The sequence below is a fragment of the Nilaparvata lugens genome, chromosome 1, assembly GCF_014356525.2.
Source record: "Nilaparvata lugens isolate BPH chromosome 1, ASM1435652v1, whole genome shotgun sequence".
Lineage (NCBI taxonomy): Eukaryota > Metazoa > Arthropoda > Insecta > Hemiptera > Delphacidae > Nilaparvata > Nilaparvata lugens.
Window position 1 is genome coordinate 67,622,067 of NC_052504.1, and position 26,900 is coordinate 67,648,966.

Genomic DNA, 26,900 nt, shown 5'->3' on the forward strand with positions numbered 1-26,900 from the left:
GAAAAACCCGTTACTAACGCTTGCGCGATACGGTGCTGTCTGAGACAGAGCACAGAGAAGAGGATTTGGCTATCCCTTCTCTGAGGACAGAGTGTGGTTTGTCGCCGTGTAACACATTGAGAGCGCTGAAAGCACACCAACAGTCCAACAGCCGCTCTATGGTTTAATACTTTATCCTCTATGGGTCTATTATATTTTAGCTCGTTGGTTCAGGTTCAGTCCTTGGTTCAGTCACAGAGATCACAAGACACAGACACGGACAGAGATTCAAGATTTATAAGATGGCCGACGCTGGTGGTGGTAACAAGCATTTGTGTGGTCACTGTAGTGAAAATATTAAATCTGATGATGGTGCTATTATGTGTGGTGTTTTTTGTAATAAGTGGTATCACTCAAAATGTGTGAACATTTCTTCGAGTGACCTCCGCAAAATCGATGAGCTGGGAGATAACTCTAGATGGTTTTGTACGACCTGCAGTTTTAGGTTAGGAAAGCTACGTGAGAGGAACATTGATTTGAGTAGTCTTTTAGACTTTAATTACAAATTTAGCCAATTTTCAGAAAAACTCAGTGTAGTTGAACAGGATAATGTTAAAATGCACGAAAAGTTGGATACTATCTTGGCTTTATTATTAAACATGAAAGGTAATGAATTTGTTGACGGCGAATCAATTCCAAGCATGACGGTTGGTTCTAATTTGAAGAGTCGAAAAAAGTCGATAGTGACTATCAATCTTGTAGACAAAACTCAAAAAAACACAGAATCCTCTACAAACAAAAAATCGACTTCTCGGTCTGCTAATCAATTTGCAAATAATGTGTTTTCATCAAGTGACTGTGAGGTAACTGAGGTTATGATTCACAATACACAAAAACAGCAACTATTGGTGATTGATGAAAACGTTGAGGAAAATAATTCCTTAATTGCCGCTAATAATATGGTTGGAAATAATACTGCTATTGAGAATATTGCTAGTACTCCGAATGACAATGACTGTTCTTCAGTGGTTAGGAAAAAAGGTAAAACTAGCCTATAAAAGAAACCCCTGCATTTGAATGCTCAATCTTTTGTAACTCCAATGTACCTGGTAAAACCAATTTTAGGAAAAACAAAAACTTCATCACTGGTAGTTTGATTGGTGTAGAGGGTCTGCCTATTAGAGATCACAAAAAATTACTTTTGTTTCAAGATTCACACCCAGTAGCCTATAACCTGCGAGAACCTGTCAGAATTTTTGAAGAATCAAAGAATTTTTAGGCATAATCTAACAGTTGAGAAACTTGTCTCAAATTATGCTGACTCTAGGAAGCGAGGAAGTTTCTCAGAAATAATTGAAAATATTTTTCCAATCCTTATCGTTATCCTTGACATTGAAGATCCTGAGAGGCCAAAATAAATTCTTCCGACTACTTTTGACAATTGGAAAAATAATTTCAATTATTCCTAAGAAACATTCTCAACTCCACTACCCACTTATCTTTTGAAACAAAATGTTTCTACTATGAAAATTTCATGTTTTCTGCACGGAATATCTCGACATTGACAACATAATCATTGATTGAAAAATAACTATAGGTCGGATAAAAATTATTAAGACACTAATAGAAAGGAGACATTCTCCCCGTTATTTTGATATAAAATTCTTAACGACGCCCCATGATTCTGAGTGAAGTGATATTCAAAAGAAAAACATATTTTTGCGATGTTTTCAATTTTATCAAAAAAGTTTTATTTCGTTCAATTCTTTAACCCTAAAACGTTGTTAGCACTACTGGAATATCGGGGATGATATTCTACATCAAATTCTGACGTTAAATTAGAAATTTGAGAAAGTAGCAATTTTACAGGATTTTGCAACCCTGTAAGTTCTTGGAATGTAGAGCAAAGTTTCAACTTATTTTACACAGACTATAACTGGAAAATTAAGATTAGCTTATAGAACATAAAAAAGTATGATTTATAATACATAGTTTTGAAGGCCTTGAATTGAGCTATAATTTTTAAAATAATAGAAATATTGTTTTCGAAAATTGGAAGCGTGAACTTTTATTAGACAAAATATAAAATTATGAGCTCTATAGTTAACATTCTGTCTCTATACACTACTAGTGTATTAGCTACCGTACAGATTTAGAACGCATATTTCTAAATATTAGATTATTCATTAGGTCTAATAATTCAATTGAAAAATTATATCTCTCCATCAATAATAGAAATAAAAGTAAACCGTATTTTTATATTGAAAAAAAAATGTATACAAACAATCCATATTTGATAAAAAAAATTACAGGAATGGCTGAAATCGATGAACGCGCAGTGGCAGCGGCTGTGCAGGAACAGCCAGCCAGGGCGTCTGTAAAGCTGCCTGGAGAGAGAGCAGGCACCTTTGTATACGGTGACGGCCACGGCTTTTATTATCACTCTGAAGGAGTGCGTTATAACAAAAGGTAAAACAGTTACTTATTTATTTATTAACATTAACAATTTATAATTGGTACAAAGAAGAATTTATACGGACCAGACGTCAAGTATACATTCTGTTTTCGATTCTTTTGTTTAATACCAATTTTGTGCTAAAAATTTCCGCACTAAATGAAAAATTGATTAGAACAGATTTTTGAATGATTCATGCCCAACTCAATTAAACTCCTCGTGAATGCTTTCAGAACAATATTACTGTTGCTGTCACTGGGATGTACCCACATATTCCAGATGGAGTAAAGCCTTGACTATTAGCGAGAGCTGCTTATATATTTATTTTTTCAGCTTGCACCGTCCTTAAATTGCGAGTAAGAGGTACTGCCACATTAATCAAGTAGACCTTGTTCATCTGTTTTATCGGGGCGATGTCAGTATACACCACCGTCAAAGTCAGACACATCCATCCTAGCACTGAAAATCAGTCTTGTTTTGGCGTTGGCTGCTTTTGTCGTTCTTGTGTTGAAAAAGAAGTGTCTTGTTTTGGCGGGGCGAGTCCGTGACTAATTTCTCTACCTGGAAAACAGTCTCTGGTTGTCGCTATCACTTTTTGTCGTCTATGCCTGTTTTTCGGGAAGAATGGCGAGGAAGTAAACTGGTTTGCATTTTGGCACAGACTGTACCTTCTTGGAAATATTCTATTTATAACTTAGTATGACTGGAGAAGTGTGTGTGACCATTCATAAGACAATACTCCTGCGTGACATTGTCTCTTATCTCAACCTTATTCAGTTCTGTTGCTTCCTCTCACTCTCTCTCTATCTTTCCCTCACCCTCAACCCTCTCTCTATCAGTCCTGCGCCACTCTATCTCTCACACACACACACACACTCTCTCTCTCTTACCCGGTTGTGTGCTGATGGGAATGATACTATTTTATATCCTTCTCAGAGAATCGAAAATTCAAATGGCATTTAATCATTATTCTAATTATTAAATTTTTCATACAAGGAAATTCGTCGTTTATATAATACTGTCATTTGATCTAAATCAATGTATAAGGTACAGTTTATAGTTCACTATATTATTATATTATCGACATTCAAATTGCATTTCATATTCATTGTGATTAGTAATATTTTTCATACTTCTCTCCTTTCTTTTCCCTCAGGGTTTTGTTATTATTTCATACAATGCTTCAGAGATATTATCTTCTACCTATATTGTATTTGACTTTCCCATGCCTACATCTGTAATTTCTTTTGTGTCAATTATATCCATTACTATCAACTCTTGCTTGTAACATTGTGAATTCCCCCATTCCACTGAGTAGGATTGTATAATATAATATTGATGTAGCATCATACTGGAGAATGCGAGAGGTTGAATGTGAGAGAAGGCCGGCTGTGCAACAAAACTAAAGCAGTGATTCAATTGAATCCTCTCTTCTTCACTTTCTCACTATAGGACTATATCCCTCAGAAACATACTCTCTTGTAAAATATACAATCCCCTACACTGAAATAATTTGACTCGTTCAAGTTATGTTATGTGCTTCCAACTTGAGCATGCCGCCCGTTGTTCTCTCAATAATATTCATTGAACGAGCGTTAGCAAGCTCTCACTTTTTACCCAAGTTCAAAGTTGTTGCCAGTCTGTGGGATTGTTTGTTTGTTTGAATCTACCACAATAACTTTGGAAAGAGTTGATCGATCAGCTTCAAATTTTTAATACTCACTCTTCAAACCTTTCTACAGGTCAAGTTCGTTGAACAACAAAATATTTTACTCACCTTTTTCAGGAAACAAAAGTAACATGTCTGCCTTACTATTATTCTTCAATAACATACGCGTAATATTAATAATACAAATACTGATGGCAGTTTGCTCTGACGTTTGTATTATTAATTTTAGGAATTTGAATTTTGATTCTGAATCATTCGCCCATACGGAGAAATCTATGAAGTTCTATGGATTCATATAGGCCTACAGCTTAATATTAATAGGAAAACAACTTAATGCTCCTTTTCGAAAGATAATTTGACAGTGGGCTCCACTGGGAAATCCTATTCAAATTTTAAAAAAAATCTGTAGGTAGCTTCAAAATTTTGGTCTTCCATCTTGGTTCATTGGTCATTGAATCTAACATTTTTTATGGGAAGGTTTTAATACAAGATTCAAAAATAGAATTTCAAGAGATAATGAATGGTGGAAATCGCCCATCAATTTATATCAAACCGTTTCAAAGAATATTCGCATTGTAGTGTTGAAGTTTTTGGATATCTGTGATACAGAAATATTGCTCGCCTAGAACAGGATAGATTATTCATCACATATTCTTATTATTATCGTTCCCTAACAACCTATGTTAAGCGTTTATATAGTCGCTGCTGAGAGAGATTTCTGTGATAGATATATAACCGAATAATACTATATAATCTTACTATATTCGACTTAACAACGAGAGACCCAAATGAAGGGATTCAAAATATAAAAAAATGAAAAATGGGAATGCGAAAAATATTATAATAATTGAAACTCAAGAACTTATTATTTAATTAAGAGACATTTATGGCATTAAAAATTTTCTGAAAAACATTAATAATTGGCAATAATAATTCAGCAATATAGCACTAATCGTTTTAATTTTAGATGACTCTCTCCTGGGTTATTGAAATCTGTGTTGGAGATTCCTCAGTGATTGCTGTATCATCTGAGAAAACCCCGTGAAAGTGAGCTCTGTTCGAAATTAACAATGCTCAAGTATAGAGATTTAGAAGAAAACAACCATTTCATTTAATGTTCATTGAAATCGACCACATCAGTATTTCACTTTTTGTGTAGTTGAGAAGTAGATATTGTGGTAATTATTCATATTGAATGAAAAAGACTGTAACGCAGTTACGGCCAAACGCGTTGATAGAATTAGATGAGATTTGGCAGGAATATTCCTTTTTCAACTGCGCGTTGATGTATAAGTTACACAAGGTTCTTTGAAATTTTGAATTTCAAGGATAATATGAAAAGAAAAGGAATTCCTCCATACTCTGATATCACTGTATATATATATAATCATCTACTCTGAAGATAGGATTAATCAGACTATAGAATTATTCATAACAATCAGCTGACAAGTGGATTACACAGATGTCTGGAAAAACCATGTCAATTTCTATAAGGTCTACAGTTTCAATCAAAGACCTTGAAGAGATATGCATCTTTAAGTTCTTTGGTTTTAATAACTTGTTTTGCAGTCATCCTTTTACATTAAGCAAGCAATTTCTGTATATCTGCTTATATTTTTATATCTGGTTATTTATGTTCAACGGATCTCGAAAACGGCTCTAACAATTTTAACGAAATTTGGAACATATACCGTAGTAGGTTTAAGATATAAAAATTTGATTACACTAGGTTTCAACCCTGGGAAAACTCACTGAAGGACATGAAAAGGATAACAATAATTCATCCTTGGAAAAACAGATGATAATTTTGTCGTCTGTCGAAACAGAAGATGCGTGTGTGGGAGAGAGACAGAATTATTTCCAGCTGTGTAATCAATCGGCGAGAAATATTATCTAGAAATTTTAATCGATCAAAATAATCTGATTTGTTGACATGACATGATAATCATTCTAAACTAGAGTATATCATAATTTTCAAAGTTATTCATTATTTGACAATTTTAAGTGATTAGTGAGTGATATTTTGTTATTCAATTTGTTTGTAAATAATCTAAATTAGACCTTTTTTGTTTTTAAATTTTTGGACTGAAAATTGAACCTGAATGGAAGTGTTTGTAACATAGCCTACTTTCTGGACTATTTTTATAGTACACAAAAAAATCAATGTATAAATGAAAATCCGGGGATGAAACAGTTTTGGGCTGTGCCTGTTAGTCCTTCCCCAATCATTTTTAAGAATTGTGTTATTTTTGTCAATAGTTTATAAATAAATAACGAGCGAAGCTCGGTGCCCCGATATTGGTATTATTATGCGTGCCCATCATTATCAATATTCTCACTTTTGAGAAAAACTAATTTAATAGTTGATTAAAAATAATCAAATAAACTTAATAATGCTGAAGAGATTATGATATTTTTTATTGTAAAAAAATAATTCTCATCAGATAGAAAGATTATCACAGAACTGGATGAATTATATCATATGGAATACAAATTCAAACGTGAACTGAGTTTCTTTTCAAACAGGTGACATTGGATACTTGTGGATGAGAAAACTGCGTGAGTTCTACTGTTCACAGAACTACTCAATACATTCCAGTACAATTATCTTGTTTCACAATCCAATATCAGGGCACCGAGCTTCGCTCGTTATTATTTTATTTATTGATAAACAGAACAAAATGATAGGGGAAGGACTAACAGGCACAGCCCAAAATTGTTTCTTCCCTGAATTTTTATTTTGAGGTCGTGTTTATATTTTACAGCTGGCTATACGTCAGTTTACGAATTTCGGGGATGAGATATTTTGATTTTCCACAGATGCACTCGCTCACTCACTTTATTATCCACAGACGACGGAAATCTCAGCTATTTTTCCAAGGATGAATGATCCTTCTAATGTCCTTCAGCGAGTTTTACCAGGGATGAGACCTAGTGCAATCAAATTTTTATATCATAAACCTACTATATTCCAAATTTCGTGAAAATCGTTAGAGCCGTTTTCGAGATCCGTTGGACATAAATAACTAGATATAAAAATAACCAGATAAATATAAAAATATATACAGAAATTTGTCGCTAAATATAATATGATTTCTAAGTAGAGTTCATAAGTATCGTAATCTTGCCATACAATTACCATACAATAATTGAAGCTGATTTCATTCAACTTTATCATAGGTACTTCAAAGTTTTTGTATTCTACTCATTTCCATTGACAACATGCTCACATATCCAATCTTCCAGGAATTCTATCTTATTTAAATATGCCTCTACATCCCCATATTCCAAGAAAAGGGTATTTCTATGTTGAGGAAGCATATACTAAAATTGGCTTATACCTATCAGGTAGTTTTTAGGGAATATGAAAAGATAGACCAATTGTCTCAAAGGTCTATTGCTGGTTTTCAAATAAATGGAAATTCAAAATGAAAAACAATACTAAAAAAAACTATTATCTTCAAAATACTCAATGTTCGAGTATATTTACCCTCCAGTAGACTACATTCAACACAGTAGAACCTCTATAATTTGTAGCCTACGGGACCAAGCGTTAAATACAAATTTTGGTGGGTGACGAATATATATCAAGCTCTGCAATATCAATATATATTATATATCAGGCTCTGCAATATCGTGGCTGATAGAACAAAATACGAAAAAATTGTATCATGGATACTGATCCCATCATTACCCATAATTAATCCATAATATAGCCTCTATGAATGGATATTAGAAAATATTGTTATAAATATTAATTTGACATACTTGTAAAAGATTTCAGAGATCGATACCTGTTCATGAGCGACTTCTTTAACCCAGGGTGTCTCTAGTTATATTATTATATGTGAATCAATAGAGCTTTCAATGAACTCATAACTGGAGTTGTCAGTGTTACAATGGCATATTAGTGTATTTATCTTTATGGGAATACTAATTACAGTGTTTTTGATGGCAAAACTACGAATTATAGAGTTATCGAGAGGTTTCAATGTACTCACTAATCTTGATAATTTAACTATGAAGTGAAGTTATTTTTGTTTTGTGTCAAGAAATTCACTCACAGCTCTATTATTTATGCTCCAAATAACTGCAGAAAAGAGAGACAACTGCACAAAATAGGAATGATATAATTATAACGAATTATACAGTTACAAGATAAGTCATCGCCTGATATAACTACTAAGAGAGATAGAAATGAGTGATAGGTTTCAGAAATAAATTGTCAATGGTCTTGTTAAGAATAGCCTACACATGGGTGTTCATCAAACAATGACCATTGTTTGAATAAAAGAAGACAGCTCTGCGTAGTACAGTCCGTCCAAGAAGTGTAACCTAACCGTCCTGTTTTGGAAGTGTCAGAGATTCGATGTGTCTGACTTTGTCGTTTCTGTACGAATGTAAAAGTGTCCGGTTTTGGCGCCTAACGCACACGCCAATTCGAGACTCTTTCAAAACAGTCTTTCCCTGTCGCTGGCATACGGTGTCGATGGATGAGATAGTCGCTGTTCACTCCTGTCAGGTTCTGGGTGTGTCGGAGGACTAAGGTGGTGCGTACCCGTTTTATCCAGAACCATTATAATATCTTGTCTGTAAGCTGGTGTAGTCAGATTATTTCTAATAGGCCCGTCCGAATATGTTTTGGCTCTATTATTATCAAGTACCTACTTACTGATGCTGGTGGGCGAAGCAAGAACACTCCTTATTCAAAAAACCAAATTGAAGGGCTACTCTTTGATGTATTATTTCTGCCACATCATTTTGACGCTTCAAGTATATCACTCCAACACCCTGAGCAGCACCCAACACTGATCAATTGTTTCTGGTGCAATTACTACATGTTACTACTTCTACTATTATTATCAGTAGTAGTATTAGTAACCGCTTATGTCTGAAATATGATACCTGTTACATCAAAAAGGACGGAGGAGTGAGTGAATTCAGTTGGCAAACGAAAATGGTTCAGGGAATATGTGTTGGAAATATTAAGTTGATTGATGAGAGCAATCGAAAGTTACAATCGTAGTCAGGAAAGCTACGTGAGTGGAAAATTGATTTGAGTAGTCTTGTAGACTTTAATTACAAATTTAGTCAAGTTTCAGAGAAACTTAGTGTATTTGAACAGGATAGTATTAAATTGCATGAAAATTTGGATACTATCTTGGCTTTATTATTAAACATAAAAGGTGACGAACTTGTTGACAGCAATTCAAATCCTAACATGACGCTTGGTTCTAATTTGAAACAACATGCTTCTTCTGACATCGACCGATCGAAAAGTCGAAAAAAATCGATAGTGACTATCGATCTTGTAGACAACACTCAGCCTCCACAAACAAAAAATCTACTTCTCGGTCTGCTAATCGATTTGCGAATAATGTGATATCATCAATTGACTGTGAGGTTATGATTCATAATACACAAAAATCTGGTGTGGTGCACTCACACAACTTTCCTTGCCGTTATGAAAATTTATCACCTGACGCTAGTGTACACGCGCATCTCAAGTCTACTATTCAAAGATCTGCCAGCTGGTGACAGGACAATAACGCTGGAGACACACGAAGTCTGCTATCTCTTCATAGTGAATGATTTAATAGAATCAACAGTTGCCAACCGTTTGCATTATTGAATAAACACATTTTCTCGAATTTTGAGCTTATTTCCAATTTTAGGTGAAAATGTCACTGAACATTAATTGTAGAGATTTTTATGCTCAATCTTTTCCACATGGAATTTTTTGTTTTAATTGTATCTGAAGCCTGATAATTGGGAATCTAAAATCACACTTTGCATTGATGGGGCGGAGCTCTTGGAATTTTTACAGATATGAGACTTGTGGCAGTTGATAGAGCTTATCAATGACTATTTTAGTTATAGATTTGATCAAAATCGTTGGAGCCGTTTTCGAGAAAATCGCGAAAAACCCTGTTTTTGACCAACATTTTCACCATTTTATCCGCCATCTTGAATTGCATCAGATCGAAATTGTTCGTGTGGAATCCTTATATTGTAAGGACCTTATGTTCCAAATTTCAAGTCATTCCGTTAATTGGGAGATGAGATATCGTGTACACAGACGCACATACACTCATACACACACACACACACACACACACACACACACACACACACACACACACACACACACACACACACACACACACACACACACACACACATACAGACCAATACCCAAAAAACACTTTTTCGGACTCAGGGGACCTTGAAACGTATAGAAATTAATTTTTTTTTGGAAAGCAATACTTTCCTTACCTATGGTAATAGGGCAAGGAAAGTAAAAACAGTGAGTGATTCTGAGAATGTTATGGAAAATGATTCTTCATCTTCTCCGTCCTTAATTGCTACTGATAACATGGTTGAAAATAATACTACTATTGAGAACATTGCTTGTACTCCAAATGACAAAGACTGGACTTCAGGGGTTAGGGAAAAAGGTAAACCCAGAAAAGAAACCCCTAAATTGAATGTTCAATCTTCTGTAACTGCCAAATTACATGGTAAAACCAATTTTAGGAAAAACAAAAACTTATTTATGTTACATTGGTGTAGAGGGTCTGTCAATTAGGGATCATAAACATTTTTTTTTGTTACAAGATTCACACCCACTACAACCTGTGAAAACGTGTCAGAATTTCTGAAGAATAAAAGAGTTAGTGATCTAACAGTTGAGAAATTTGTTTCATTTTATCCTGACTCTTATGCTTCATTCAAGGTTGGTGTTCCTGAAAGTGAGTTTGATGTTGTGTACAAGGCTGACTTTTGGCCAAAATATACCTACATTGCAAAATATTTTGTAAGGAAGCAAAGTGGCAACAACAGTTTAAACTTGGATTCCACCCAAAGAATAGTCAATACTTAGTTAATGCTTCTCTTACTCAGTCAAATTGTAACTGTGAAGTAAATTCAAATGAGAGTTAAAAATCAAACTTGGTTGTAATTCATTGGAATACTCAAGACGTTATCAACAAACTAGATGAACTTTATTGTGTTTTGAGCAAGTATAATGTTGATATATTTTGTATCTGTGAACATTGGCTGGCAGTGCATGAGCTCTCTGAACTCTCAGTGATGGGATATAACTGTACTAGTGCTCATTGCAGACCTTCTGGGCGAATAGGTGGAACGGCAATTTTTATAAAGAATGGTCTTGTTGGTTCTACCTCATAGATCTGTCTGTTCAACGGGTGTGTGAGATTTCTTTAGTTTTAATTGATGATCTAAATATTATCTGCATTGAAGTTTACAGAGTTCCAGAAGAGAGTAATTTTGAAAACTTCATTGATATTCTTTGTAGAATGCTGGACTTGCTCAATTGCAGGAATAAATCCAATGCTTCAGTCATCCTCTGTGGTGACTTCAATGTAAACATATTGTCTCAATCTAGTAATAATAATATCGAGTGACCTGGCTGGCTCAGGTCTGGTGTCAGAGTCAAGATTGGGCTGTCTCAATCTAGTCATACTGTGATATTGAATAATTTATTACATAGCTTCAATCTTAATTTGATAGTCAATGAAGTAACGAGACCTGCCTATGTTGGACATGAATTAGGTTCATGCGTAGATAATATAGCTTCATCTATTCATAGGGATAGAATTATTCCTGTAAAAGTTGAACCGATGGTAGTCTCGGATCATTTTGCCATCTTTTTCCATGCTATGTTGGATCTGGATTCTAAATTAACTTATGATTCTAATTAAAAGTTTCAGAGTTCTAGAAAAATTATAAGGCCATTGACGTAATCAAATATTCCTTTGTTCAAATCGCTGATTAGTATGATTAATTGGATTGAGATATATTCTATTGATTCTTTGGAGGATACATTTTTGTTTTTCAATAGAAAATTTTGACTGCTGTTGAGCTATGCTTTCCTGTTAAGAATGTCATTTGCAAGAAAAAAGCTGCTCCTACCTGTAAATGGTATAATGATGATATTAGACAATTAAAGAATGACTGTTTGCTTATGTATGAGTTATTTAGACAATCAGGTTTGGTTCATTACAAAGATAAGTATAATTTATTAAGAAACATATTCAAGAAAACTGTGAGGGAAGCCAAATTCAATTACAATTGTAATCGTGTGCTGACAGCTAAAAATAAACCCAAAGAATTGTTGTCTATTGTAAAAGAGAATCTGAACAAGAACGATTTGAAAGACAGTAATCAAAATGATTGCCTGACAGCAGGTGGTTTTAATGATTTCTTTATTGAAAGTGTTGTTCAAAGAGTACCTACCTCTGTAAATGATATTCCTTATTATCTTGACATTCACAAACAAGATAATCCTGTATTAAATTCTTTCTCTTTTTCATGTATTACTATTGAGCAGGTGTATAATTCTATATTATCTCTCAGTAATAGTGCTTGTCTTGATGTTTACTATTTAAATTCATGTTTTATGAAATTGGCTGCACCATTTGTTTGTGAGGTGTTGTGTTACCTTTTTAATATTTGTATTAAGGATGGTGTATTTCCTAAATGTTTGAAATTAATTAAAGTTATTCCTTTGTTGAAATAAGGTTCATCTCTGAATTACAACAATTATAGGCCTGTTTCTATTATTCCTATAATTTCAAAGATGTATTTGAGATGGTACTCTATAAGCAAATCATAAGCTATTTTGAAAGTAATTCACTGTTCACAAATAATCAATTTGGATATAGATCTAAAATAGGTGCTCTCATGGTTCTATATCTGAATTCATGAAAAACTGTATTAACTGGCTGGATGGTAAGAACAAAGTTTCTAGTAGTTTTTATGACATGTCAAAGGTTTTTGACACCATATCTCATGAGATTTTGGTAAAAAACTCCAGTTTTATGGGTTTGATGATGTGTCTATTAAGCTTATGATTTCCTTTTTAAGTGATAGATTTCAGGCTTCTTTTTATAAGGGTTCTCTTTCTCATTTTTTGAAGGTTCAGACAGGTGTACCACAGGGTTCCACACTTGGACCTATACTCTTCATTATTTATACTAATGACTTGCCAGCTGCTATAAGTAATGGAGATATTAAGGCTTTTATGTTTGCTGATGATCTGGCAGTCCAGACTAAGTGTGAAAAGATTTTTACCAATTTCAATGTATTGGGGCAGATTAATGCGACTATTGAGGACTGTACAGCTGCTAACTTTGTCTAATAAAGATAAGACCCAGTTGTTAGATTTTGACTTTGGTTGTAAGACAGATGTCAAATTTCTTGGCATCACATTGCAGAGTAATGTGAAATGGAAAAATCATATTTTTTCATTGGGTAAGAAAATATCTAGAGGCATTTTTATGTTATGTAGATTAAGAAATATTGTTAGCATTGATGTGTTGGTATCTTTATATCTTGCTTACATTCAGTCACACCTGTTGTATGGTATTTTGGTATAGGGGAGAGATACCAATATGAAGAAACTTTTTGTTGTACAAAAACGGGCCGTAAGGATCATTTGTAAAGTAGATAGTAGAGCACATTGTCGACCTCTGTTTAAAAAACTAAATGTTATGACTGTTTATGCTTTTATGTGTTTGAATGTCTGATGTATACCAGAAAAAATCTATCCATCTTACCCATAAATAGTAATATTCACAGTCATTTTACAAGACAAGCAGAAGCACATAGATTATCACAGTGCAATTACCATTTAACTTTGAAAAGTTTTGTTGAATTTGGAAAGAGGTTATTTAATAAACTGCCTGCTCATATTAAAGAATGTGATATTAATAGTTTTAAGGTTTCTGTTGGAAAGATTCTAATTGACTGCTGTCTATATGGTTATGAGGATTGATGTCTTTGTATTTTCTTAACTGTGATATACCTGTTTTAAAAATGTTTTTAAGAATGTTTCTTATATTATATAGAATTTGCTGATCATTGTCTAATTTTTGTATATATTATGATGTGACTGTGATGACTATTAATGTTTATTGTTATATTTTAGAATTTTTTATTGAATTGTTGACTATGTCTTGCATTTTTGTCAAAGTGTTCTGACAATAAATGAATGTTGAATCTTGTTATCGTTGAACATACAATCAAATCCACAAACGGAGAACGACTCAGCTGCAGTCATCAGCAGAAACTCGCCACGCTCATTCAATAATAACTATTTCACATTATATAATAATATGACATTTATATCACATGCATATGATATTTCTTACAGATTTCTAAGATGCATCAAGAAGAAGAATATGAGTTGCCTGGCTAGGGCTTCGATGAGTCTAGAGGAAGGTGCACCAATCATGGCGACATACGCCAGCCCATTCCACAATCATTTTCCTGATGAAGCCAAAGGTGAGACAATGGTATTCATGGCCACTTTGAAGGAGAAGGCCAGAAACGAGGAGGAGCTGAAAGTATCCCAAATCTTTGATCAGGAGGCAGTCAGGTATGAAATGAATACTAATGATTTTATTCCATATTTGATAAAATCCAATTGAGTAAACATTTGTATTGAGACTGGTGAATATAGATAGGGGGAGGTCACTAAAATAATGAGTTTCTACAACTTCTAAGCAAAATACCGAAGGGTTATCAAGAGTTTTGAAAAGTAATGAGTTTCAGACATAAATAGAGGTTGAAGTACAAGTGAGCTGTGCACGGGCGGATGGCGAGCGGGCTGTCCTACCCTCCTCTCCAGCGTTGAACCTATGGTGGTGAGCTGGTAGGGGGAGGAGAAGAGGTGGTCATCGCGCACACTACTTGATCTCAAACGATTATAGATAACTGTTTGTTTCTAACAATAAGCTCATGTTATGGAATTTTCAATCGTTACATATTCATTTTTTTTCAGTTTTTCCAATTATCCACAATAATTAATAACATAATGACTACTTCATCTTGCAAATTACATTAGGACAACTGGCCCGCCAGTGGGACACCTAAAGTCTTTGATTGAGTCACGGGGCCCTATAGCTCTTATTGCGTTCATTATAACACTAGCAGGTAACCCGTGCTTCGCATGGGTCTATTTTGAAAAATAACAAAAAAGCAAACTACAAAACTGAATAAAGTTATAAAACTAAGCGTGATAAACTAAAAAAAAATTAACTAATAAAAATAATAAAATGATAATCAAAATCTGAATAATATAATGCGAATTTAGATAAAATTAATTGAAAAAAAGAGATGCAAAAATAAAATCATTACTAATAAGAGGAAATTTATATAAATTTTATGAGAGATGAAGATGCTGCTGATGATGATGATGATGCTGGAGATGATTCTGACAATGAAGATGATGATGATGACTATGGAGACCAGGGTGAAAAGAAAAGAAGATTCAAAAGAAAAGATAATAACCTACATAGAATTACCGGCGGAAAGATGGTGGGTGTAGGGCTGCACAAGCTTTCTTGAACTGCAAAGTTGACAAATGAAATGGGTCAAGATGAGCTCCACAAAGATTAAAAAGACACATCATACGATTAACTGGAGAATTATAGTGATTATTGGTTCTGCACTGAGGAAGCTGGAACCTAAAACTGGAATTGACTGCTGTCTAGTGTCTATATGGTTATGAGGATTGATGTCTTTGTATTTTCTTAACTGTGATATACCTGTTTTAAAAATGTTTTTAAGAATGTTTCTTATATTATATAGAATTTGCTGATTATTGTCTTATTTTTGTATATATTATTATGATGTGACTGTGATGACTATTAATGTTCATTGTTATATTTTAGAATTTTTTATTGAATTGTTGACTATGTCTTGCATTTTTGTCAAAGTGTTCTGACAATAAATGAATGTTGAATCTTGTTATCGTTGAACATACAATCAAATCCACAAACGGAGAACGACTCAGCTGCAGTCATCAGCAAAAACTCGCCACGCTCATTCAATAATAACTATTTCACATTATATAATAATATGACATTTATATCACATGCATATGATATTTCTTACAGATTTCTAAGATGCATCAAGAAGAAGAATATGAGTTGCCTGGCTAGGGCTTCGATGAGTCTAGAGGAAGGTGCACCAATCATGGCGACATACGCCAGCCCATTCCACAATCATTTTCCTGATGAAGCCAAAGGTGAGACAATGGTATTCATGGCCACTTTGAAGGAGAAGGCCAGAAACGAGGAGGAGCTGAAAGTATCCCAAATCTTTGATCAGGAGGCAGTCAGGTATGAAATGAATACTAATGATTTTATTCCATATTTGATAAAATCCAATTGAGTAAACATTTGTATTGAGACTGGTGAATATAGATAGGGGGAGGTCACTAAAATAATGAGTTTCTACAACTTCTAAGCAAAATACCGAAGGGTTATCAAGAGTTTTGAAAAGTAATGAGTTTCAGACATAAATAGAGGTTGAAGTACAAGTGAGCTGTGCACGGGCGGATGGTGAGCGGGCTGTCCTACCCTCCTCTCCAGCGTTGAACCTATGGTGGTGAGCTGGTAGGGGGAGGAGAAGAGGTGGTCATCGCGCACACTACTTGATCTCAAACGATTATAGATAACTGTTTGTTTCTAACAATAAGCTCATGTTATGGAATTTTCAATCGTTACATATTCAATTTTTTTTCAGTTTTTCCAATTATCCACAATAATTAATAACATAATGACTACTTCATCTTGCAAATTACATTAGGACAACTGGCCCGCCAGTGGGACACCTAAAGTCTTTGATTGAGTCACGGGGCCCTATAGTTCTTATTGCGTTCATTATAACACTAGCAGGTAACCCGTGCTTCGCATGGGTCTATTTTGAAACTTAACAAACTGAAAACTTGACGTAATGAAATCTAGAAGAATTGAGAATAGCTCTATAAGAATCCTCGGTTAGTTAAAAATTTATATGCAACATTTCAAGTAAATCAGTCCAGTAGTTCAGACGTGATGATGTGTCAAACATAATTTTCCTATCCTTTACACGTGAATACGTGTATAAGACAGTTCTTTCCTTCATTATAGTATAGAATATGGAAGATGATAGATAGATGGATTATCAGTATCTTTGAATTAGAATAACTTTTGAAAGGTTTGAGATATCGATGTGCGGTTTTCTCCATACTTTCACCATAATTTTCTCTTGAAATTCTGTATCGGAATCATGTATCATATGATCACCTTCCAATTCAAAAAAATGAAGGTGGATTCAAAATGGTGGACGAAATTTGGGTGCGACGGAAAACCTGTTTTTATTATTCGAATAGGATTCCCAATCATACCTATCTTCTAATTTCCCTTTTAAAAGAAATGTTCTGCTGCTTCCATACAACAACTGGAATCATGACAAATTAAAAACTTGACAAACTGAAAACTTGATGTAATCAAATCTTGAAGAATCGAAAATAGGCCTATAGCCATCCTCGGTTAATTAAGAATCTATATTCAAAATTTCAAGTTAATCAGTCCAGTAGTTAAGACGTGATTATGTGTCAAACATAATTTCCCTATTCCGTACGTGTATAAGCCATCTCTTTCCTTTTAATAATATTATACATTATTAAGTTCCTTTAACCTGTGAATTGTATAATAATGTCCTGTAACATGTAAAGGTGCGACCATACTTGCTGAACCAAACCTCGAACCGTGCAGCAAACCGTGCATTCCGCCGAACATCACTCCTTTCAGCGAACATGAGCATAATTATGTTTCATAAAGTTAAGAATCAGCTGTTAAACATTCGCCGTACAGTACTCCGAACCGTTCGCCGTGCCGCTCGCCTCTGTTTTAACAGTTCGCCGTACCGCACTCCGAAAGCTGAACTATTCAGCCAATCAGAGTCCTCCATTACAATTCGCCGTGCAGTTCGCTTTACAATTTTGGCTATCCATCACAAGTGTAAACATGCGAACATGAATACAGAAGTATATGGGTCTTTTTTTATTTGATTAAATTCATGTTTTGAACAATAATTCATTGTTACGAATGATAAATTGATAGGACCTGATAAAAATGTTCTAATTCAAATAAAATAACTCCTGGAAAAATAATGAATGGATAAATACCAATATTAAAATATTGCTTACCAAGAACTCACTACAACGACAATTAATTCAACTAATTCTGTACTGATAAAATTATTATCTTTTTTTCTTCTATCGATAATCAATTTCATCAACTAACCATAAACTGTCCGAACTAAATACTTCAGTTTCCATTTATTTCATTAATAGAATTATGTAAATCTACAGTGTAGGTCATATCTAAATTCATAAAGAGTTCGATTTTTGTTGCTAAGAAACATGTTATTCAACACATAAATCATTGTTATTTTACTAAAAGATAGGATAAGTTGAATAGTTTCCCTCCTAGGGGGAGTTTTGACAACCCACAAAACTCATTTTTCATTTGAAGAAATATCGAAAAGGTGCATAGGACCTTATTACTTTCCTTGCCCTAATACCATAGGTAAGGAAAGTATTGCTTTCCAAAAAATTCAGGTACCCTAATTTCAAGTTTTCTATACGTTTCAATGTCCCCTGAGTCCAAAAACATGATTTTTGGGTGTTGGTCTGTGTGTGTGTGTGTGTGTGTGTGTGTGTGTGTGTGTGTGTGTGTGTGTGTGTGTGTGTGTGTGTGTGTGTGTGTGTGTGTGTGTGTGTGTGTGTGTGTGTGTGTATGTCTGTGAACACGATAACTCCATTCCTAATCAACCGATTGACTTGAAATTTTAAACGTAAGGTCCTTATACCATGAAGATTCGACAATAAGAAATTCAATAAAATTGAATTCAAAATGGCGGATGATTACTAAAAAAACATGTTTTTCACGGTTTTCTCGTGAACGGCTCTAACGATTTTCTTCAAATTCATACCATGGATAGCTATTTATAAGCCCTATCAACTGACATGAGTCTCATTTCTGGGAAAATTGCAGGAGCTTCGTAATATTTTTGAGAAAAATGCCAGATAATCACTAAAAAACATGTTTTTCTCGAAAACAGCTCTAACAATTTTCTTCAAATTCATACCATGGATAGCTATTTATAAGCCCTATCAACTGACATGAGTCTGATTTCTGGGAAAATTGCAGGAGCTCCGTAATATTCATGAGAAAAATGGCGGACAATTACTAAAAAAAACATGTTTTTCACAATTTTCTCAAGAATGACTTACCGATTTTTTTCAAATTCATACCCTGTATAGTTATTTATCAGCTCTATCAACTGGCATGAGTCTCCTTTCTGGGGAACTAATGGGGGGTTCACCCCATCCTTGAGAAATGGACTTTGTAACCTCCTTCTCATGCATGAGCTAGGTAGGTAGAGCAGTTTATAAAAAGAACACATAGACGAGATATTTCATCTGTAGAACAGCTGTTTCGACGACTTTTTAAAAAATCATCGAATTTCACAATTTACACAAAGGAAAAAGTACTCTCAAAACAATGCACGATCTGATCTATATTATATATACACATATACAGAAGACTGATCGTAGTTTCAAATATGTTGCCGCCAATCGTCATTATGTTATTCCCCTGAATTATTCTCGTTTAAGAATGGGGCTTACAGTTCAATGAGCAAGGAAAGTTATGTGAGTGTACCACACCAGATTTTTTTTTTGTTCAGCTTGCCAAAATACCCCTCTCATTTCAATATTAAAATTTTCGACTGACTGTACAGTGAGTCAATCATTCTATCAGGACTTGAATAATTTTGGAATTGTAATTAAATAAAAATGGAAGAAAATAATTTATTTATGTAAATATCAACACCTTCATTCAGACATATTAACTGCATGCGTTTTCATATTGCCGATACAGCATTGATAAAAATGTAGATGTTTATTTAGCATTTTGTCTCAAAAAACAGCTGTTCTGGCTAAAAAATTAATGATCCATGCCACGTGTAGGCCTATGCATTGCATCAGGAAAACCATGGAAGTAAGAAAACCATGAACTGAAGTCCAGAATAGAGATTGCATCAGAAACGGACCGGTAGGCGTTGCTACTACTCTAACATCAGCTAACTTCGGTTGTTCCGATCAATGAGGTTGATCCTATCCCTAGTGATCTCATACCACTGGTGGGCGTGACCTATCGTCTACTTTTGAGCTCAGTTTGCCAAGCTGCTGCAGGCTGCCACTTCAGTTCCAGGTTTTCTTACTTCCTTGAGGAAAACGAAGTTTCAAAACTATGCTTTTTCTAAACATATGTATTTGAGATAATCTCTTTGATGCAGCTGTTTCACATTCACCATATTATTATACACTATACAGAGTTTGTGAAAATAAAATTATTTATGAATTATCAAAACAATACTATTATTATATTAATAATAATAATTTTATTTAAAATATTTATCAATTATCAAAACAATATTATTGAGGTTGAGTAGAATCAAGTAGAAAGCAATAATAGAACAGCTGTTTTTTTTTTTTTTAATTTCTATCATATGATTTGGTGAATTCGCAGTATGAAACCGTATGTACCATAAATGATATTTGAACATTAATTATGAAAAATCTAGAAGGAAAATTGAAATTTGGGCTTCGAGGTGCACGAAATTGATATTTTTAGAATCTATGTGCAAAATTTGGAGATCTAAATCATTACTGTTTTTGCGGTATGCAATCCACAAGTTAGCATTTTTTGATGCGAACAAACGAACACATGAACAAACACAACCCTACTCTCTTTTATATAGATGTACACTAGGTACTAAGGAGATTGAGATTGAGATGGGCAACATTTTAGCGACCGGCCTGTGTCTCACTCAGTTGGTCAGCCCGGTTACAGCTGGCACCACTGCAATGGTGTCCCGGCTTGCTTTAAATAAGGACACCGCTGGTGTCTTAACTGGTGACCTAGCCTTGTACCGTATTCTGATAATGAAATTTTCTCATTTAAATTATGAATACCAATATATAATCAACTTGAAATTTTTAAAGGAATCCACTAGCTGCTATAGCTGTTTCCTCGTCAAACGCAAAGAAGGCCATGAAACGCTTGAGGGCTATCCCTCGTACTCCTGAACAGATAAGGGAGAAAATGAAGCTTCCCGGTCGTAAGGGGTTGAGAACAACAAAGGGACTGAAGCAAAATTCCCTAATTGATGTGGCTATCAATCTGCCAGTCGAAGGATCGTCGAGCTCTTGAGACGGCATCCCTGGCAAGCATCCCCAGTAATGATGGATTCACCATATACATGTGATTTACATGGACATTGTAAGTAGATAAGATTTTAATTATTTATACATTTCTTTCTTGCATGTTTTTATACTATCTTCAAATTTGTACAAAATCTAGTGATGTAAAATTCCCGGGAATTTAAGATCGAGGAAATATTCCCAGGGAATTTAAGGGAAATATTCCCAAAATTCATAAATTCCGGGGAATTTACGGGAACTTGAGTAAATTTATGATTTCTTTAATCTAAAATGACCGAAAAAGACGTTTTTTATTACACAAGGTCTCAATCGCCTGTTATACAAAGATTTATGTAAGGAATATAAGGATGAATAACTTATAAATTGTAATAAGTTCAAAGAAAACAGTAATTTGAAGTTCATAGACTGATCATTTTCATGAAAGGAGAAATGAGCACTCAATAAAATTTTCCAAATCATTCAATTGCACCACTATTATCATGCTACTTTCATGTCTCACAAGTTTAATAAGATTTTTTTACTTACTAATACTAATTACTTGATAATAGACTACTAATAATACTAATACTAATTGCAGTTCGTCTGCTTCTCCGTTGAAGTACACGCGCTCATTAGGTGTACTAACAGTTAACCAAAATTTCTATTTAGATTTTTCAGTTGATCCGTGCTTGGATTCTAGTCGTTTTAATTTCTGCTACATTCGTAAATACCAGATGGGACATCGCGGTTGGTGTGCAACACGCAGTGGAGCTGCTGTCGACCGATGAAGTCGGATCTGATGGGCAGAAACCGAAGCGATCTGATCGACAAGGTGGACCGATCGATCGGCCTTTTCGTCGACCAACTGACCTCTCGACTCTACTGGACCGAAGAGCAGACGTCTGGCATCCGTCACCGCACGAAAGTGACACGTCAATGGACTCAATCGCAAGGTTCATGCCGAATTGAGCTATTTGCCATTGTCAGTGGTTGTAGTGCAGAAGAAAATCTGTTGGCTTGAAAGTTTCTCCAGGAAAGCTCTGTTCAGCATCGATATTCTCCACAACGAATCCAATACCTCCAAAGTACAGCCAAAACTTTTGAGAAATTTCAGAAGCATTTCATTCGGTATCATCACTTCTCAGCAGGACTCTAATCTTGCAAGCAAGGAGTGCAAAACCATCGCTGACAAAAAGAAACAGATAGAAGAAGAACGAAAGAATAAGCTGAAGAGTCACGTGGCCGTGCATTTCGAGAACAAGGAGCTGCTGTCCAAGTTCGACTTCTGCCTGAACTACGGCACCCTGGTGGCCGACAAGGCCGAGTGCCTGTGCCCCGAGGGCATCTGTGAAACTCCTTGCTTCGAACCAGACTTCCGTAAGCCGTCAGGAAAAGACAACAACAACAAGGAGGAGAAGCGCAACCTGCTGGGAGGAATCGAACTGCCTCCCGACGATCTCTACTGACGACGCAACAGTCTTCCGGCCTGCTTCGTGGCCCAAAGCCAAAGCGTAATTTCCTTTTTTCAATTTTGTGATTGTTGTGTTTATCTGGACATCAAATAAGCATGGGATAATACGTCATTTATAACTTACATTTTTTTACACTGTATTTGCGTAAAATTCTTTCTTGAAATGTAGTGTTTCAAAAATCGCGACTGCAGTTGAGTACCATCAATGAATATGGTTGTATAACTTCTAGCTGATTCATTAGTATCAACTAAATTTTTTGTTATAATTTTTCTCACAATATTTTTTTTTCTGACGATTTTGCGTTGATAAGGTAATAGTTCAAAATCAGCTTAATCCCGGTTTATTCTGATCTAAAAATAGAAGTTAATTTAAAGTGTCCCACAGTATTTTCAGTGGGAAATAACGTTTTATTGTATTAAAGATGGAGATTTCTCTATCTAGGTTCTTATCAATAATCCTAATAATCTATTCTATTTGCTGGTTTTAAATAACAGAGTAAAAATAATTTCAAAAATCTTGGGATAAGATTTGAGTCTTAGCAATAACACTTAGTGCCTTTATCTTGTATACAGAACATTCTTGAACACATTGATCTCACGAAACGAGATGTACCGTACGGACTATTCAATCATTTCAAATTTCCAAGACTTTTACTTTTTCATTCTTCAAGTTTCGTCATGCTTACAGACAATCCAGGTCACTGATAAATTGATATAGCCTACTGTACCTCGATTTCAATTAAATCGGAATATTGTCATATTACAGTGAAAAAAATTATAATCTTTCCTATAATTATACTGTACTCGAAAAAGTACGTTAAAGCACAATTTTGATAATTGAAAGTCATATTTTATTTCAGTTTGAATTATTCAATAAAATATCTCGTTCACGTGTAAATTAAATTGTGTTGTTTCTCTTCTACATAGTATTTTTGATGAACACAATAAATATTTTTAGACTGAATTGTGTACTTATTTAAATATATCAATTAACTTACGATTTTTGATTTTCCAAAGGTATACAGAATGTCCTGATCCTGCGGGATAATGACAGGCAAATAGCAGGCAGAACATAATTTGTATAATGTAGAAATAATAATTTAGAAATAATTATTCCTAGGCTAAGAAAACGATTGTCTAAAAAGACCATTAAGCATTCTAAGATTCCTATTAGTTTAATGGTATTGACAGTGGTAGTTGAACGGATGTCATTTCAAATCGCTCTAGACTGGAATTATTCATATTGTTGCCTAGTAGTTGTGATAGATAATGATTTCAAAAAATTTGGCTTTTATTACTTTGATAGCAATGTTGGATACAATAAATCCCATTAAACACTTCAATCTAAAACTAAATAACGACTCATATGAAGCTGAGAATTTTTCATATTGTGAATCTAGCAACCAAAGAATACTAAATTACCAATTTTGAAATTATCCGAACTCCTACTGAAAGTCAAACGCATTAACTCAATTGTTTTCAATATAATCCAATCTTATTGTTCATTTTCTTAGATTTACTTAGAATACTTTGTTGCGCTACAAAGGAATACCTCAATAATATCCCTCATTAGATGAATGTATCTGCCTTAAAATTATACTAAAAACTATACACATTTGAGAAACTTGATGATCTAAAATTTTGATTGGATATTTTAACACTTGTAACGTATTTAAATTTGGATGGATAAATAAAATTCCTATTTGAAAAATTTATAGGTCTAAGTGAAATAATAGGCTAATATCGCCAAAGATGATAACGTTAAAGATTAGATAATATCAGGCATCCTGGCCAAATTGTACAACAGCCGAATAGGAATGGAAATAATTTTTGCTACTGTATAATATATATAAAATATTGAAAATTTGAGGTTAGGCATAAAACATCTACTGATCGGCGACCTAATGATCGACCGAGTCGCACAACGTAGAATCTGACCAAACACCTTGGCAGAAACTTATTGTGGCGAAACAGTATTCAACTTGAGGAACTAAACGTCCCACGTGGCTAATTATTGTAATATACGAAACAACTTATAATCTGTAAAAAATTACTTTGCATGTAAAAAGCATATTAAAAAACCCCAACAAAAATAATTAAATGTATTAAGGAAGTAGGAGGTTACTAGGCGCATGAATACTGTAATAATTTGCATGCACCAATCAAATAGTGGCAATTGATAGGCGGCAATAGTGAGCCGATTCAAATATATTTGTATATATTTCTACAAATGATAAGAATTTATAAAATATTGTTGTACAGTTTATATTTTAGATACGGCCCGAAGGCAAATAAATTATTAAATATGTAACATAAGTAATAGTTTAATAGTTTGGTACGGTCTATTTGAGCCATGAATGGCGGAGGAACAGAGTATTTAAATTTCATGTAAATTTAGAAATCGGAAATGAAAATTGTGAATGAGAGAAGGGAGAACTCCCCACTTGCCTGCCAACCAGCACCATGAGAGGTCACCAAAAATTATAGAGTGCAATACCTTACTGTACCTTTTTAATAATTTAAAGTTAAATTGAATTACTAAATTTTCTCATAAGACTTTGTGATGCTAATGTAAAGCAAAAGTCATTTGTAAATAATTTTTTAACCCCTTGGAAGAGACGACTCCGGCTACAAATAATCCAGGACCAGCAGGAGTTTGGATCGACACCAGCTAGCTCGAGCTAGCTCGTCGAAAGGGTTATGGGCGGAAATTTTAACAAATTCAATATTCTCTCTTAAGCTTTTTAATAATACTATATTTATATTTCTTATTCGAATAAATTACGAGTAATAATAATAGACTTATGAATGGATAAGTTTCATATCAATGTAATTGGTTTTTACCTACAAAAATAGCAATTTGAAAGAAACTTATTAGCAAGATAAAAATAAAATCACTATTGATATCTCAATAAAACAACCTCATAAAGTTTGGGAGGGGGGAAATTACACTTTTGCTATGTTAGTGTGAACTTTTTTCTTATCGACCTTAGTTTTCGAGATATCAGTATTTGAAAAACTTCTCCATTTCAAGTCAAATGATATTATCATTGTAGAATATTAAAATGTTGATTAGAACCTGTGAATATTGTCAGAGAGAAATCAGGTGATTTCACCCTTAGGCTAGCTTCACACGCTTTCGGTTTCATTCGGTACGGTACGTTTTCGGTTCGGTTCGGTTCGTTACCGAAAACGAATGAGGCTTTCATACATGTCAGGTTTTAATTCGTACGGTTCTAATTAGGTATTCTCTTCTCAACCACAGCTGTGTTTGGATTTTCACAGTTCATGCTGGTATATTTAAATATAACAGCTTGTGTTAAATTGTGATATTTTATTTCTTGAACAACACAATTTTGAAATTAATTTTGGATATTCAGAGAGATGATTTTTTTGAATTGAAAATTTGTTCTTGTTTTGATACATAGTATATAAACTCCATCTCTTCTCTCCATTGATGAAATCATGTAATATTCGAGGAGAAATAAAAAAAATGAAAATTCTCCCTAATTTTTAATTTATATCTTTCATATTTTTTTAGCTAACTATTCATTGAGAAAAAAATGTTCCTGTGAACTAACAGAGATGAATTGACCATATGATTTTGACTTGGAAAATTTTGAAACAGATAATCTCGATATCAGTTTAAAAAAATCTGGTGTGGTACACTCACACAACTTTCCTTGCTCCAATCAGACTTTTGTATATGTGTATATATATAATTGTTTTCAGAGTACTTTTTCCTTTGTGTAAATTGTGAAATTCGATGATTTTTTTAGTCGTCATTTTTTTTAAAGTCGTCAAAACAGCTGTTCTACAGATGAAATATCTCGACTATGTGTTCTTTTTATGAACTGCGCTACCTACCTACCTCATGCACGAGAAGGAGGTTACTAAGTCCATTTCTCAAGGATGGGGTGGACCCCCCATTAGTTTCCTAGAAAGGAAACTCATGCCAGTTGATAGAGCTGATAAATAACTATACAGGGTATGAATTTGAAAAAAAATCGGTCAAGTTATTTTTGAGAAAATCGTGAAAAACATCGTTTTTTAGTAATTATCCGCCATTTTTCTCAAGAATATTACGGAGCTCCTGCAATTTCCTCAGAAATGAGACTCATGTCAGTTGATAGGGCTTATAAATAGCTATCTATGGTATGAATTTAAAGAAAATCGTGAAAAACATGGTTTTTTAGTCATTATCCGCCATTTTGTCCGCCATCTTGAATTGAATTCTATTGAATTTCCTGTTGTCAGATCC

At 34.1% G+C, this 26,900-nt stretch overlaps 1 protein-coding gene across 3 annotated transcripts; it reads left to right on the top strand.

Annotated features, from left to right (window-relative positions):
- The first annotated feature begins 231 nt into the window (after positions 1-231).
- LOC120354197 lies at positions 232-23,603 on the top strand. Of its 3 annotated transcripts, none has more exons than XM_039440796.1 (5): positions 232-1,020; positions 2,292-2,448; positions 14,281-14,505; positions 20,971-21,247; positions 21,838-23,603. In XM_039440796.1, the coding sequence occupies exons 1-4, from the start codon at positions 282-284 to the stop codon at positions 21,176-21,178; spliced, it is 1,329 nt and encodes a 442-aa protein (XP_039296730.1). In that variant the 5' UTR covers positions 232-281; the 3' UTR covers positions 21,179-21,247; positions 21,838-23,603. The 3 variants fall into 3 exon arrangements, with proteins under 3 accessions (XP_039296730.1, XP_039296741.1, XP_039296749.1); XM_039440807.1 differs by having other exon boundaries at positions 21,847-23,603; XM_039440815.1 differs by having other exon boundaries at positions 21,903-23,603.
- The last annotated feature ends 3,297 nt before the right edge of the window (positions 23,604-26,900 follow it).